The 15,887-nt window shown below is 43.5% G+C and overlaps 1 protein-coding gene across 1 annotated transcript; it reads left to right on the top strand.

The window, feature by feature from the left end:
• The first annotated feature begins 9,517 nt into the window (after positions 1 to 9,517).
• Positions 9,518 to 15,501, top strand: LOC123128840 (probable cinnamyl alcohol dehydrogenase 5). The gene is made up of 4 exons (XM_044548943.1): positions 9,518 to 9,794; positions 14,066 to 14,693; positions 14,893 to 15,046; positions 15,137 to 15,501. Exons 1-4 carry the CDS (start codon positions 9,697 to 9,699, stop codon positions 15,352 to 15,354), a joined length of 1,098 nt encoding a protein of 365 aa, XP_044404878.1. The 5' UTR covers positions 9,518 to 9,696; the 3' UTR covers positions 15,355 to 15,501.
• Positions 15,502 to 15,887: the final 386 nt, after the last annotated feature.

The following is a 15,887-nucleotide window of genomic DNA, read 5'->3' as shown; positions in this document are numbered from 1 at the left end:
TGCTAACATGATTTGGACAGACTTAAGCATCGCTACGGGTGAGAAGGTCTCATCGTAGTCAATCCCTTGAACTTGTCGAAAACCTTTTGCGACAATTCTAGCTTTGTAGATAGTAACACTACTATCAGCGTCCGTCTTCCTCTTGAAGATCCATTTATTTTCTATGGCTTGCCGATCATCGGGCAAATCCATCAAAGTCCATACTTTGTTCTCATACATGGATCATATCTTAGATTTTATGGCCTCAAACCATTTCGCGGAATCTGGGCTCATCATCGCTTCCTCATAGTTCGCAAGTTCGTCATGGTCTAGTAACATGACTTCCAGAACAGGATTACTGTACCACTCTGGTGCGGATCTCACTCTGGTTTACCTATGAGATTCGGTAGTAACTTGATCTGAAGTTACATAATCATCATCATTAGCTTCCTCACTAATTGGTGTAGTAGTCACAGGAACATATTTCTGTGATGAACTACTTTCCAATAAGGAAGCAGGTACAGTTACCTCATCAAGTTCTACTTTCATCCCACTCACTTCTTTCGAGAGAAACTCCTTCTCTAGAAAAACTCCGAATTTAGCAACAAAAGTCTTGCCTTCGGATTTGTGATAGAAGGTGTACCCAACAGTCTTCTTTGGGTATCCTATGAAGACATATTTCTCCGATTTGGGTTTGAGCTTATCAAGATAAAACTTTTTCATATAAGCATCACAATCCCAAACTTTAAGAAACGACAACTTTGGTTTCTTCCCAAACCACAGTTCAGATTGTGTCGTCTCAACGGACTCAGATGGTGCCCTTTTAAACGTGAATGCAGTTGTCTTTAATGCATAACCCCAAAACGATAGTGGTAGATCGATAAGAGACATCATAGATCGCACCATATCTAATAAAGTACGGTTATAATGTTCGGACACACCATTATGCTGTGGTGTTCCAGGTGGCGTGAGTAGTAAAACTATTTCACATTGTTTTAACTGAAGGCCAAACTCGTAACTCAAATATTTTACCTCTGCGATCATATCGTAGAAACTTTTATTTTCTTGTTACGATGATTCTCCACTTCACTCTGAAATTCTTTGTTCAAATATTTCAGACTTGTGTTTCATTAAGTAGAAATACTCATATCTGCTCAAATCATCTGTGAAGGTCAGAAAATAATGATACCCGCTGCAAGCCTTAACACTCATCGGATCTCATACATCAGTATGTATTATTTCCAATAAGTCAGTTGCTCGCTCCATAGTTCCGGAGAACGGCGTTTTAGTCATCTTGCCCATGAGGCATGGTTCACAAGCATCAACTGATTCATAATCAAGTGATTCCAAAAACCCATTAGCATGGAGTTTCTTCATGCGCTTTACACCAATATGACCTAAACGGCAGTGCCACAAATAAGTTGCACTATCATTATTAACTTTGCATATTTTGGTTTCAATATTATGATTATGTGTATCACTACGATCGAGATCCAACGAACTATTTTCATTGGGTGTGTAACCATATAAGGTTTTATTCATGTAAACAGAACAACAATTTATTCTCTTACTTAAATGAATAACCGTATTACAATAAACATGATCAAATCATATTCATGCTCAACGCAAACACCAAATAACACTTATTCAGGTTCAACACTAATCCCGAAAGTATAGGGAGTGTGCGATGATGATCATATCAATCTTGGAACCACTTCCAACACACATCGTCACTTCACCCTTAACTAGTCTCTGTTTATTCTGCAACTCCCGTTTCGAGTTACTAATCTTAGCAACTGAATTAGTATCAAATACTGAGGGGTTGCTATAAACACTAGTAAGGTACACATCAATAACATGTATATCAAATACTTATGTTCACTTTTCCATCCTTCTTATCTGCCAATCACTTGGGGTAGTTCCGCTTTCAGTGACCAGTCCCTTTGCAGTAGAAACACTTAGTCTCAGGCTTAGGACCAGACTTGGGCTTCTTCACTTGAGCAGCAACTTGCTTGCTGTTCTTCTTGAAGTTCCCCTTCTTCCCTCAGCCCTTTTCTTGAAACTAGTGGTCTTGTCTACCATCAACACTTGATGTTTTTCTCGATTTCTACCTTCGTCAATTTCCGCATTACGAAGAGCTTGGGAATCGTTTCCGTTATCCCTTGCATATCATAGTTCATCACGAAGTTCTACTAACTTGGTGATGGTGACTAGAGAATTCTGTCAATTACTATCTTATCTGAAAGGTTAACTCCCACTTGATTCAAGCGATTGTAGTACTCAGACAATCTGAGCACATGCTCACTAGTTGAGCGATTCTCCTCCATCTTTTAGCTATAGAACTTGTTGGAGACTTCATATCTCTCAACTCGGGTATTTGCTTGAAATATAACTTCAACTCCTGGAACATCTCATATGCTCCATGACGTTCAAAACGTCTTTGAAGTCCCGATTCTAAGCCATTAAGCATGGTGCACTAAACTATCAAGTAGTCATCATATTGAGCTAGCCAAACGTTCATAACGTCTGCATCTGCTCCTGCAATAGGTCCGTCACCTAGCGGTGCATCAAGGACATAATTCTTCTGTGCAGCAATAAGGATAAACCTCAGATCACGGATCCAATCCACATCATTGCTACTAACATCTTTCAACACAATTTTCTCTAGGAACATATCAAAATAAACACAAGGAAGCAACAACGCGAGCTATTGATCTACAACATAATTTGCAAAATACTACCAGGACTAAGTTCATGATAAATTTAAGTTTAATTAATCATATTACTTAAGAACTCCCACTTAGATAGACAACCCTCTAATCCTCTAAGTGATTACGTGATCCAAATCAACTAAACCATGTCCGATCATCACGTGAGATGGAGTAGTTTCATTGGTGAACATCGCTATGTTGATCATATCTGCTATATGATTCACGGTCGACCTTTCGGTCTCCGTGTTCCGTGGCCATATCTGTATATGCTTGTCTCGTCAAGTATAACCTGAGTATTCTGCGTGTGCAACTGTTTTGCACCCGTTGTATTTGAACGTAGAGCCTATCACACCCGATCATCACGTGGTGTCTCAGCACGAAGAACTTTCGCAACGGTGCATACTCAGGGAGAACACTTCTTGATAATTAGTGAGAGATCATCTTATAATGCTACCGTCAATCAAAGCAAGATAAGATGCATAAAAGATAAACATCACATGCAATCAATATAAGTGATATGATATGGCCACCATCATCTTGTGCTTGTGATCTCCATCTTCGAAGCACCGTCATGATCACCATCGTCACCAGCGTGACACCTTGATCTCCATGGTAGCATCGTTGTCGTCTCGCCAATCTTATGCTTCCACGACTATCGCTACCGCTTAGTGATAAAGTAAAGCATTACAGTGCGATTGCATTGCATACAATAAAGCGACAACCATATGGCTCCTGCCAGTTGCCGATAACTCGGTTACAAAACATGATCATCTCATACAATAAAATTTAGCATCATGTCTTGACCATATCACATCACAACATGCCCTGCAAAAACAAGTTAGACGTCCTCTACTTTGTTGTTGCAAGTTTTACGTGGCTGCTACGGGCTTAAGCAAGAACCAATCTTACCTACGCATCAAAACCACAACGATAGTTTGTCAAGTTCGTGTTGTTTTAACCTTCGCAAGGACCGGGCGTAGCCACACTCAGTTCAACTAAAGTTGGAGAAACTGTCACCCGCTAGCCACCTTTGTGCAAAGCACGTCGGGAGAACCGGTCTCGCGTAAGCGTACGTGTAATGTCGGTCCGGGCTGCTTCATCCAACAATACCGCCGAACCAAAGTATGACATGCTGGTAAGCAGTATGACTTATATCGCCCACAACTCACTTGTGTTCTACTCGTGCATATAACATCAACATATAAAACCTAGGCTCGGATGCCACTGTCGGGGAACGTAGTAATTTCAAAAAATTTCCTACGCACACGCAAGATCATGGTGATGCATAGTAACGAGAGGGGAGAGTGTGATCTACGTACCCTTGTAGACCGACAACGGAAGCGTTTGGTTGATGTAGTCGTACGTCTCCACGGCCCGACCGATCAAGCACCGAAACTACGGCACCTCCGAGTTCTAGCACACGTTCAGCTCGATGACGATCCCCGGACTCTGATCCAGCAAAGTGTCGGGGAAGAGTTCCGTCAGCACGAGGGCGTGGTGACGATCTTGATGCACTACCGTCGCAGGGCTTCGCCTAAGCACCGCTACAATATTATCGAGGACTATGGTGGAGGGGGGCACCGCACACGGCTAAGAATATGATCACACGGATCAACTTGTGTGTCTAGGGGTGCCCCCTGCCCCCGTATATAAAGGAGAAAGGGGAGGAGGCCGGCCGGCCCCTATAGGCGCGCCAGGAAGAGTCCTCCTCCTAGTAGGAGTAGGACTCCTACTAGGAGGGGGAAAGAAGTGGGGAGGGAGAGGGAAAGGGGGGGCGCCGCCCCCCTCTCCTAGTCCAACTCGGACCAGGGGGGAGGAGGCGCGCAGCCCACCTCTGGCTGCCCCTCTCTCTCTCCACTAAGGCCCATATGGCCCATTACTTCTTCCGGGGGGGTTCCGGTAACCCTCCGGCTCTCCGGTTTTCTCCGAAATCACCTGGAACACTTCCGGTGTCCGAATATAGCCGTCCAATATATCAATCTTTATGTCTCGACCATTTCGAGACTCCTCGTCATGTCCGTGATCACATCCGTGACTCCGAACTAACTTCGGTACATCAAAACTCATAAACTCATAATATAACTGTCATCGAAACCTTAAGCGTGCGGACCCTACGGGTTCGAGAACAATGTAGACATGACCGAGACACGTCTCCAGTCAATAACCAATAGCGTAACCTGGATGCTCATATTGGCTCCCACATATTCTACGAAGATCTTTATCGGTCAGACCGCATAACAACATACGTTGTTCCCTTTGTCATCGGTATGTTACTTGCCCGAGATTCGATCGTCGGTATCTTAATACCTAGTTCAATCTCGTTACCGGCAAGTCTCTTTACTCGTTCTGTAATACATCATCTCACAACTAACTCATTAGTTGCTATGCTTGCAAGGCTTATGTGATGTGCATTACCGAGAGGGCCCAGAGATACCTCTCCGACAATCGGAGTGACAAATCCTAATCTCGAAATACGCCAACCCAACATGTACCTTTGGAGACACCTGTAGAGCTCCTTTATAATCACCCATTTACGTTGTGACGTTTGGTAGCACACAAAGTGTTCCTCTGGCAAACGGGAGTTGCATAATCTCATAGTCATAGGAACATGTATAAGTCATGAAGAAAGCAATAGCAACATACTAAATGATCGGGTGCTAAGCTAATGGAATGGGTCATGTCAATCACATCATTCTCCTAATGATGTGATCCCGTTAATCAAATAACAACTCTTTTGTTTATGGTTAGGAAACATAACCATCTTCGATTAACGAGCTAGTCAAGTAGAGGCATACTAGTGACACTTTTTTGTCTATGTATTCACACAAGTATTATGTTTCCGGTTAATACAATTCTAGCATGAATAATAAACATTTATCATGATATAAGGAAATAAATAATAACTTTATTATTGCCTCTAGGGCATATTTCCTTCACACAGATGATGCACAAATCCAACCGAGACCTCACCGGCTATCCCTGCTATGCGTCGTGCACCATAACTATGTCAATTAATATGGAGTTGGCAAAAATTATAGAGTTGATAGTCCTTTTGTATCGCCAGCTTTTGCCAGCTCTTGGGAAAACCCTGTGTAAACCCTATTTGACGAAATGAAATATCTCTTTCCCTCCAAAACAAATCATTGGGTTGATTCCTAGAAAGGAATGAGCCCGATGTGTGTGGGGGGGGGGGGGGGGGACCCTCCTAATCCGCTTTCCCGGATCGGCGATCCTGTCCACATTCCTACTGCAAGGTCCACGGCAGCAACCACCGCTAGCCGGTTGTAGCACCACGTCACGCCCATGCTTCATATGGGACCTCCCTTTGGATTATCATCGCGGCGACGCTATTGGTCCTCCCGTATACGTCCAATAACGCCACGCCACGACAATTAGTTGGGGTGGTGGCGACGACTAAGAGCATGGTTAATAGTAGAGCCAACCAGGAAAGAAGTGTGAAGCCAACAGCCAAATCATGAAGGACTCAGGGGCTACTGACGATACCATGCCCCCAGGGTATAGTCACGCAGGATCATGGAGGATCGGTAGCCACGGGGTGGCACACGCCCATGACTCAGAGTCCACGTACAATACAGGGCGCATCATCACATTGACGCACAAGACAAGAAATCTTCTACTACAAGAGTAGAATAGTTTCCTTAGCTAGGACAACTCCCAACCGACTTGCATGATGTCACCCTACCATTGACCTTGTATATAAGGACGGGCAGGGACACCTGACCAGTACGTACTTGATAATCTCCTCACAACCTAAAGTCCTAAACCATAATACCTCTCGGTATACGCCTCATACACAACACAAGCGCTAGCTAGTTATCACACAAAGCTAGAGCAATCAATCCAATTAAGCATAAATCACAATAGTACCTCAACCCTAGGGCCTGAACCTAGGTAAGTCTCTCCTTGCGTACACCATCCGCATCACTCGCACCTCCGCGACCGCATCATGAATTCCGTCAGAAAAATACCACGACAAACCCATAGCCAAAACGTTCCTCCCCTTAGCGCGAAGTTTCCATCCTCTGAAATGCCAGTTTACCATACAGATCTATACGCCCAGGGTGCTACAACCCTTTTCCAGACAACTCTATATGAGCGAAAATTGCTTTTAGAACGGATAGAGAGGAACAAATGGATGTCTAGGCTAGGGAGATCATCTGGACCCCATAGCCAAAACGTTCCTCCCCTTCAGATAGTCTTATCATACACTAGAGTTTTGCTACATTTATAGACGTTTTCTTTCAGAACAAAACCTGCATTTTTTAGCAAAAGAATTAAACCTACATGATAAAGTGGCAGCATGCGATCGGAGCAGAAGGAAGACCACAACAAAATTTAGGGGATTAATATTATTTAGTGAAATCACTAGTTGAGGAGTACTCGTTGCAAAGATCACTTCAATTCGTCATGTTGCGACAAATGGCGCACATGCAGCGTGCCACTTGTCGCATCCCGAGAGTTTTTCCTTTTTTCGTAGATCCCTTTATTCAAAACGTTTCATCTCTCAAACCGTGCGTCCAAATCTCAAACCGCTTTCACCATTGTATTCATCGCGTCAAGATCTTCAAAACTAGATCCCATGTTGATAGGTTTTGACGAACTTTTTTTCATGAAAAAAACCGGCCGAAAAAACCGGACTAAAAAACCGAACCGGGAGGACGGGTTTTCTCCCTTTCCAAAATAGGCATGCCCGTGCCTCTCATGAAATACAACCGTGCCTTTCGCGAAAGCAAAACCGTGACTCTCGCGAAAGGAAAAAAGAAGAAGAGAAAACTCATTTTTTTTTGTTTTCGAGGAGGCACGGCCGTGACTCTCATAAAAGCACACCCGTGCCTCTCGCAGAAGCAAAACCGTGACTCTCGCGAAAGGAAAAACAGAAAACGCGTTTTTTCGTTTCTGAGAGGCACGGCCGTGACTCTCGCGAAAGCACAACCGTGCCTCTCGTGGAAGCAAAAACCTGACTCTTGCGAAAGGACAAAAACAAAAAACGCATTTTTTTTCATTTCTGAGAGGCACGACCGTGACTCTCGGGAAAGCACAACCGTGCCTCTCACGGGAAGCAAAACCGCGACTCTCGCGAAAGGAAAAAAAAGAAAACGTGTTTTTTTCGTTTCCAAGAGGCACGGCCGTGACTCCCGCGAAAGCAAAACCGTGCCTCTCGCGAAAGGAAAACCGTGACTCTCGCGAAAGGAAAAAACGCGTTTTTTCACGCAAAAAAACAATTTCCCGGAAAAATGTTTTGCATGAAAAGCTAAGGAAGACCGGTGGAAAACTAAAACGTCGAAAAAACCATTTAAATAACCGAAAACGCGTGCGGAAAAATAAAAAAACAAAATTCGAAGAGAGCGCCCAGAGCACGACACATGGCGAATAGCTGAGAGCGCGCCAAGTGAAGCTGATCGTTGGGAGGCTTTCGAAGAAGCGCTCATTAACTAGTGACTTCCATTATTTAGTTAGTGCGGGAGAGTTCGGAAGGTTTCCATAGGGGTGGCCCGTTAAACCTGATCATACGTTGGGCCGAGTTGAGTTTTGAGTCAGGCTTGACAGCCTGATCTTAAAATCCCAAGTCTGAGCCTAGCCCGAACACAAAACATGTGAAGAATGTACTTTTCTATTTAATTTAACTTAATCCACTCAAAAACATTAATTTAATTTAATACTTTTTAGTTTATACTAATAGAATATTGATTTTATCATGTTGGGGCTTCTTGCAGATTGAAAAGTTGAGCTTGAGCACAACCTTAGGGCATGTACAATGGTTGGTAAGATAGTCTTATCTTAAGTGTTGCATGTGATTTAGAGATGACAAAAAAACATGTCTACAATGAGTCATCTCTTAGTGTTATCTTCAATAACTAGCTATTCCTAAAAACGTGGTGAGACATATTGTGCTAAGAGATCATCTCTTAAATAAGAGAAGACAAGTTTTTTTTTGTTTCTTATGATTTCTTCCTCCTCCACCTCATCATTCATCCTACGTGGCATGTCTAAGATAGAATCATTGTACATGCCCTTAATGTTAGGCTATCTTGCCTAGGGCACATGGCTGGGCTGTCCATGCTCAAGTCTATCTGTAAGGATTTTTGTGCACTAAGTTATTATTTAGTTGTGCTAAAAAAGTTATTACTATATTTTATTTTGAAAATAAAGGACTGGATCTATTATAAAAGTGGTTATTCTCTTCGGGAGTTTTGTGTGTTGGAAAATATACGTTGGTACAATCCTTATTTCTGTTTGGGATGATATACAGTATTATGTTTTAGGAATCACAACAGTCTTATTTTGATTCGAGGATATGTTCTCTCTGGTAGTTAAAAGGACACGATAACAATGAATTGAGCTTAAGTCGGTTGCTTAGATTTCTTGTGATGGAAATTGCACATCTTTGTCTCATGTTCTAGACTTTGCAAGACCTCATCAGTCTGAAGACATGTCTGTTTGGTCTATCGAAAGTACCCGTACATGTAGAGCAGATGAGCACACGTTCAAGTAGGTGTGACGTCAGTGTTATACGTGATCGTTTACGTCCATACTGACTGATATGTTTCTGAAAAGCAAAGGAAAAACGAAAACGTCGCGGTCTTGTTTTGTTTTCACCCCCTCGAGGTGGAGATGGAGAGGGGAAGAAAAGTCTGGCAATGGAATCATAGTACAAGTCGAGACCCCGTGGAGCACGAGTGTGTGGCCCGAGAGGAAGCCTTTCGTTTCCTCTCGGCATGCACAGCGACGGGACAGTGGCACTGTTCGCACCCACGCCGCGCTCACGAGAACCATCCATACCCTCTCTCTCCCTCGGCCGACTACTCTCAGCGATGACGCACTTGGCACATCCGAGATGTGCGGGCCTTGTAGCATAAAAGGCAACCATGGAACCTCCTTTGCAGCCACGACAACACAACAGAGACGCACCACCACCAGTACCACCCACTGAAGTTACTCAAGAACTAATTCTCCGGCCGGCCGGACCTCGAGCGCGTCAGTCAGGATGGCACCCACGGCGGCGGAGCAGCACACGAGGAAGGCGGTGGGTCTGGCGGCGCGTGACGCCTCCGGCCATCTCACACCGCTCGCCATCACCCGGAGGTACGTACGCAACGCAAGCCAGACGCTCTCTCGTACTCAGGGGTCCGCCGGTGGCTCGACCGGTGCCGCTAGCACGCCTCCGCACAGCGTCTTTGCCGTCGCTACGTTCGCCCGAGACGCCCCTATGCGTGGCCGGGCACGCCGACGGGCACGGCGGCGCCGTCCGATCCGGTTTGCTGTTCGCTAGTTTTTCCGTCATATGCCCCGGCCCTCGGTTGCATGCACCATGCATGGTTCCTCCGTGGAATAATTTAATTTATTCTTGTTCAATTGTCGCGTAGCTGACGATGATTAGCGGTCCACCAGATCTGGACTTTCTCGTCCTGAACAATCCTCCGTTCTAAATCACATGTATATAGATATATTTCAGTGTGTTTGTTCATTTATTTCATTTCATATGTGGTCTATATTGAAATATTCAAAATATCTTACATTTGTGAACAGAAGAAGTATGATTTTAGAGAATTTGTGCGGCTAACAGTGGCCTTAAGCTTGCACGGCTGCTTTGTCCCGTATATATATACTCCTTTGTTCCGTTGCAGATTCGCAGAATAGTCTATGTGCCATGTGAATTTGTTCCCCTGGATTTATACACAGTGGTTATTGGGTTGCTTTCTGTGTTATTTTTTATATGAAAAAGAGCCTTAATTTGCAAATAGTATGAATATAATATCATGTGTCCAATAGAACTGTAACAAATAGTATGGATTATCATGTGTCCAGTACAACCGTAACGTCGACCTCAGCCTTTTCCCGTTTTGGGATCTTTACGCGACGCCACATAGTACATATGATGTCTCACTCTCAGTTACTTGTCACTGTTAAGCTTGTGTACTATTCGTCTGCCTCTTTATGTGTGGCTTTTGCTCTTCCTATGTGTGGTATGAATCAGGTGGCTCATGTGGGCAAACCTCAACGGCACATCTGTTTCAGTGACTTCATTGATTGATTAATAGTAGGACTTGACATTCTCGGACTGGCCGGCAAAGAGGTTGTGGCGATTTTGATTTTGATTTTTTGTTATTAGCTTATTTGGATTGAAACTTCTCGATCGCAACAGGATTTAGTTTTTCCTAGAACTTTTGCTAGAAAATGAGTTATACAGTTTGACAATCATCACATCTTTTCGCAAATAATGAATACCTAGCCATTAGGCTCATTTGATCCAATCATGCAGAGGTATCGCCACAAGTTTGTCATAGAAAACATTTGTTATTTTTTTATCACTTACATATATCCATATAAAGTAATACCACAAACATGTGGTCAAACCGTGCCCATTACGTAGCAGTAGTTTGCAGTTGGAAAAGAAAGACTTGTGCAATTCGTCGATGGCGCTAGTGGTTTTATGTTCAGATGTTGTTACCGTAGCCATGCGAGCACCTTCAAGATATTAAGCCGACACAATATCTTGAGATTAACGAAGTCATCAAGGCGCCCCATAGTGATGGAGGTGTCTTCTTCCACTAAACGAATATCGCCGGAAAGCTTGAAATAAATTCAGAAAAATACGAGGATCGGTGATAAATTTAGAGTTTGAACCCTGATGGGCTAGTTCCACCACAAGGAATCTAACCATCTGAGTTACACTCATTTTGCAGATGAAAAAGGTGGTTGATAGATGGTTTTAAGATTTGCAGTCCTAGAACTCTAAAATCCTTATTTTTCAAAAGAGTAATAATTGGTTGAAGTATGTGATTTGCTTGAATGAGTAAAATCATTTGTCTGAATGATAAAATTCAGCAGTTTTAACATGTATGGCCGATTCTTCGGTTTTGAGCATTGGCCCTTGTCGTGTGAGTGTATGTGAATGGTGATGTGAACCTTCTTCGTGAGGGAATCAGTTATTTAAAGCCAGACATCTGCCTCTTTTCTGCTTAACAGCCTATCAACCCCGAAAACGGTTCACAGTTGCTCTCTCGTGCTTAGGGGTCCGCCGGTGCCGCTAGCACGCCTCCGCATCTCGAGACAACATCTTTGCTGTCGCTATGTTCGCCCGAGACACGTCTATGCATGGCCGGGCTCGCCGACGGACAGTTCGCTAGCTTTTCCCTCATGCCCCGGCCCTCTGGTTGCATGCACCATGCATGGTTCCTCCGTGTAATAATTTAATTTATTCTCGTTATTAAATTGTCGCATAGCTGACGATGATTTTAGAGAATTTGTTCCCATGCAGATTCGCAGGATAGTCTCTGTGACATGGGAACAGTAATGCTACACACACGGACTTGTTACGAAATCAATGAACTGTAATTAGGTGGCAGTTTTGATTGGAGATTAGGAGTGAGGCGGGACCCACCACATAAAAATCAGGGTGGGTGGAGATTAATTAGCGTTGAGATGCCCGTGTTGCTCCGTGCATCTAGGATTATTGGCATGAGATTTTGTTTCCTAGGATTTATCAGGGTGGTTATTAGGTCGCTTTCTGTGTTAATTTTTATTTAAAATCCGGCCTTAATTTCCAAATAGTACGAATTATCATCTGTCCAGAGTACAATCGTAACAAACTGTACTATGAATTAGCGTGTGTCCAGTACAACCGTAACAAATTGTATGAATTATCATGTGTTCAGTACAAGCGTAACGTAGACACCAGCCTTTTTATGTTTTGGAATTTTTAGGCCACGCCACTGTTAGTTGTAAAAGGCACATACATACATGTGATGTGTCACTCTCAGTTACTTGTCAGTTGTCACTATTAGGCTAGTCATAGTGAGAGTAACTTAGCTAGTAATATAGCGCATTTCAAGAAAATTCTGCTTATGTGGCAAGTAATTAATGAGAGGTGGTAACATAATATGTTACTATAGCATAACGCTTTTCAAGACAAAATGAGTCTATGAGCTAATTAATGAAACCATCTATGATACTACTAGTATGTTACTTTGCATTATGAAGGTAGTAACTTAGACTAGTGTCAGATGCAAGACACTAGTCTAAGTTACTCCCCACTATGACCAGCCTTAGCTTGTAGTACAATTCCTCTGCTTCTGTGCGTGTGGCTTTTGCTCTTCCTATGTGTGGTATGAATCAGGTGGCTCATGTGGGCAAACCTCAACGGCACACCTGTTTAGGTGACTTCATTGATTAGCACTTTAGTAGGACTTGATATGCTCGGGCTGGCCGGCAAAGAGGTCCTGGCGATTTTGATTTTGATTTTTTTATTAGCTTATTTGGATTGAAACTTCTTGATCACAAGAGGATTTAGTTTTTTGTAGAACTTTTGCTAGAGAATGAGCTATTCAATTTAATCATCATCACATCTTTTGCAAATAGCGAATACCTAGCTATTTAGGCTCATTTGATGCAATCATGCAAATGTACCGCGACAAGTTTGTAATAGAAAATCATTTGATATTTATTACTTACATATATCCATATAAGGTAATGCTACCAACATGTGGGCAAACCGTACGTGCCATTACGAAGTATAGTTTGCAATAGCAAATAAAAGACTCATGTAATTTGTAGTTGGTGCTACTAGTTTTATGTTGTTATCGTAGCCATGCTAGTGTGCTATGAGCTGTATAAGGTGGTTGGTGGATGGTAAGGATGTGCAGTCCTACCATTTGCTTTGCAAATTATTTTCTAATTTCTCCATTTTTGCAAGGATTAATAATTAATAGGCAAGTCCGAACAAATGATTTTCTAAAATCACTATTTTTCCTAGAATTATGTGATTTTCTCAAACGAGTAAAATCATTTGTATGAATGATGAAATTCAGTAGTTTGATTAGACAAAAAAAATCAGCAAAACAAAAATTGATCGTTTGCATGTATGACTGATTGTTTGGCTTTTGAATCTTGTTGATCATGTGGGTGAGGGTGAGTGTTTTTTGCCAACCTTGTTCTTGATGGATTCAGTTATCTAGAGCCAGACATCAGCCTCTTTGATAAAACATAAAAAAACTGAGACTAGTTGCATCACCGAGCAATGAATTGAGTTGATAGACAAAACCATGATTTACTAGTGAGATTTATTAGCCTAGTTTACACACTAGCATTTACTTCTACGTTCAGTCTAAATTGAACTTCTTTAAGTTTGGCAAATCTCTAGAAAAATATACAGAGATTTTCATAACCAATTTGGTTTATTTAGTTCAGCATAAAATATAGTTTCATAGTACATGCATTTGACTTTGTGGTTATTGGAATTTTTTCCTATAACTTGGCCAGACAACCTAGAACTTCAAATATTTTGGAACAGAGGTAGTACTACGTAATAGCATTTCTTTTTATGATGTTCATGTTTCTTATGATTCTTGCTTCAGGAGCACTGGAGACGACGATGTGGTGATCAAGATTTTGTACTGCGGGATCTGCCACTCTGACCTACACAGCATCAAGAACGAATGGAAGAATGCCAAGTACCCCATGATCCCTGGGCATGAGATCGCCGGCGAGGTCACCGAGGTCGGTAAGAATGTGACCAAGTTCAAGACCGGAGACCGTGTGGGCGTCGGGTGCATGGTGAACTCATGCCAGTCCTGCGAGAGCTGCAACAAGGGCTTCGAGAACCACTGCCCGGGCATAATCCCCACCTACAACACGGTCGATCTCGACGGCACCATCACCTATGGCGGCTACTCCGGCATGGTGGTGGTGCACGAGCGGTTCGTGGTCCGGTTCCCGGACACCATACCGCTGGACAAGGGCGCGCCGCTGCTGTGCGCCGGCATCACCGTGTACAGCCCCATGAAGTACCACGGTCTGAATGTTCCCGGGATGCACCTCGGCGTGCTGGGTTTGGGTGGGCTGGGCCATGTCGCGGTCAAGTTCGGCAAGGCCTTCGGGATGAAGGTGACGGTGATCAGCTCGTCGCCGGGGAAGAAGCAGGAGGCCCTTGAACGGCTAGGCGCCGACGCGTTCGTTGTCAGCAAGGATGCTGAGGAGATGAAGGTATGCGGAATTGTTGCAATCATAATTTAACCAAGCATGACCATTAGCAGATTGTTCTTTCTCTCTCCGGTGGAGAACAACACAGGAGTTCATATGTGCCTACCAAAGAAAAAAATTGCGTGCTATACAAATAGCGTCGCCTCTTAAATTATGCGTTTAGCGTGCTGGCAAGGTTAATTTAAATGTGTCGTCTTTGTAGGCTGCGATGAGTACCATGGATGGCATCATAAACACGGTGTCTGCAAACATCCCCATGGCCCCTCTCTTGGGGCTACTGAAACCCAACGGCAAGATGATCATGGTTGGCCTCCCAGAGAAGCCTATGGAGATCCCCCCCTTTGCTCTGGTTGCTAGTAAGTCCTTCAACCTCACAAACCTAGCTATATATATGCGTAACTGACTGGTACACATACTGACGTACGTGTGGCTGATTTAATGTACAGCGAACAAGACCCTGGCCGGGAGCTGCATCGGCGGCATGAGGGACACCCAGGAGATGCTCGACCTCGCCGCCAAGCATGACGTGACGGCGGACATCGAGGTGATTGACGTCGAGTACGTGAACACGGCCATGGAGCGCCTTGCCAAGGCGGACGTGAGGTATCGATTCGTCATCGACATCGGTAACACCCTTGACAAAGCCGCCGCCGCCGCCGAGTGACTCAGGGTCTCTGTTTTTGTCAATTAATCTAAATTTATATTTTTATGTATGAAAGCGTACGCCCGCAGGTATAGGCGCTACTTGTATTGTATTTATATAAATTTATTATATGTGAAGGAAGACATCCTGCGTGCCATGATGCCGGTTGTGGCTGTGTTAAAACCTCTTTGGTATTGTCGTGTTTGTCTTTGCTACATCTCGATCTGTGCTACTTGATTGCCTGGTGGCTTTATTAATTTAAGTCAGGTTGTGGCCTTTTCTTTAAAAAAAAAGAAAGACATTACATGAATTCTTCTTGAGCTCTTTGGCAGGTGTTGCATGATATCCCAAGAATGAGCCATATGTGCTATACACCATCAGTTTTCGAACCTGGCTTCCCCTAATGTACTAACCTAAGTGGTTCTGTTATTTCAAAATAAATAAATTGGAAGATACACTATTTGTGGTCCTTAGCTAGCTATGTAGAAAGTGTAGAAAGTAAACACCATCAACTTGGACACCGTTCATTTTGATTACGCCCCTTGTACTAGCAC

The sequence above is a fragment of the Triticum aestivum genome, chromosome 6A, assembly GCF_018294505.1.
Source record: "Triticum aestivum cultivar Chinese Spring chromosome 6A, IWGSC CS RefSeq v2.1, whole genome shotgun sequence".
In the NCBI taxonomy this organism is placed as follows: Eukaryota; Viridiplantae; Streptophyta; class Magnoliopsida; order Poales; family Poaceae; genus Triticum; species Triticum aestivum.
Note: the sequence above shows the minus strand (reverse complement) of the source record. Positions and strands in the feature narration are given on the sequence as shown.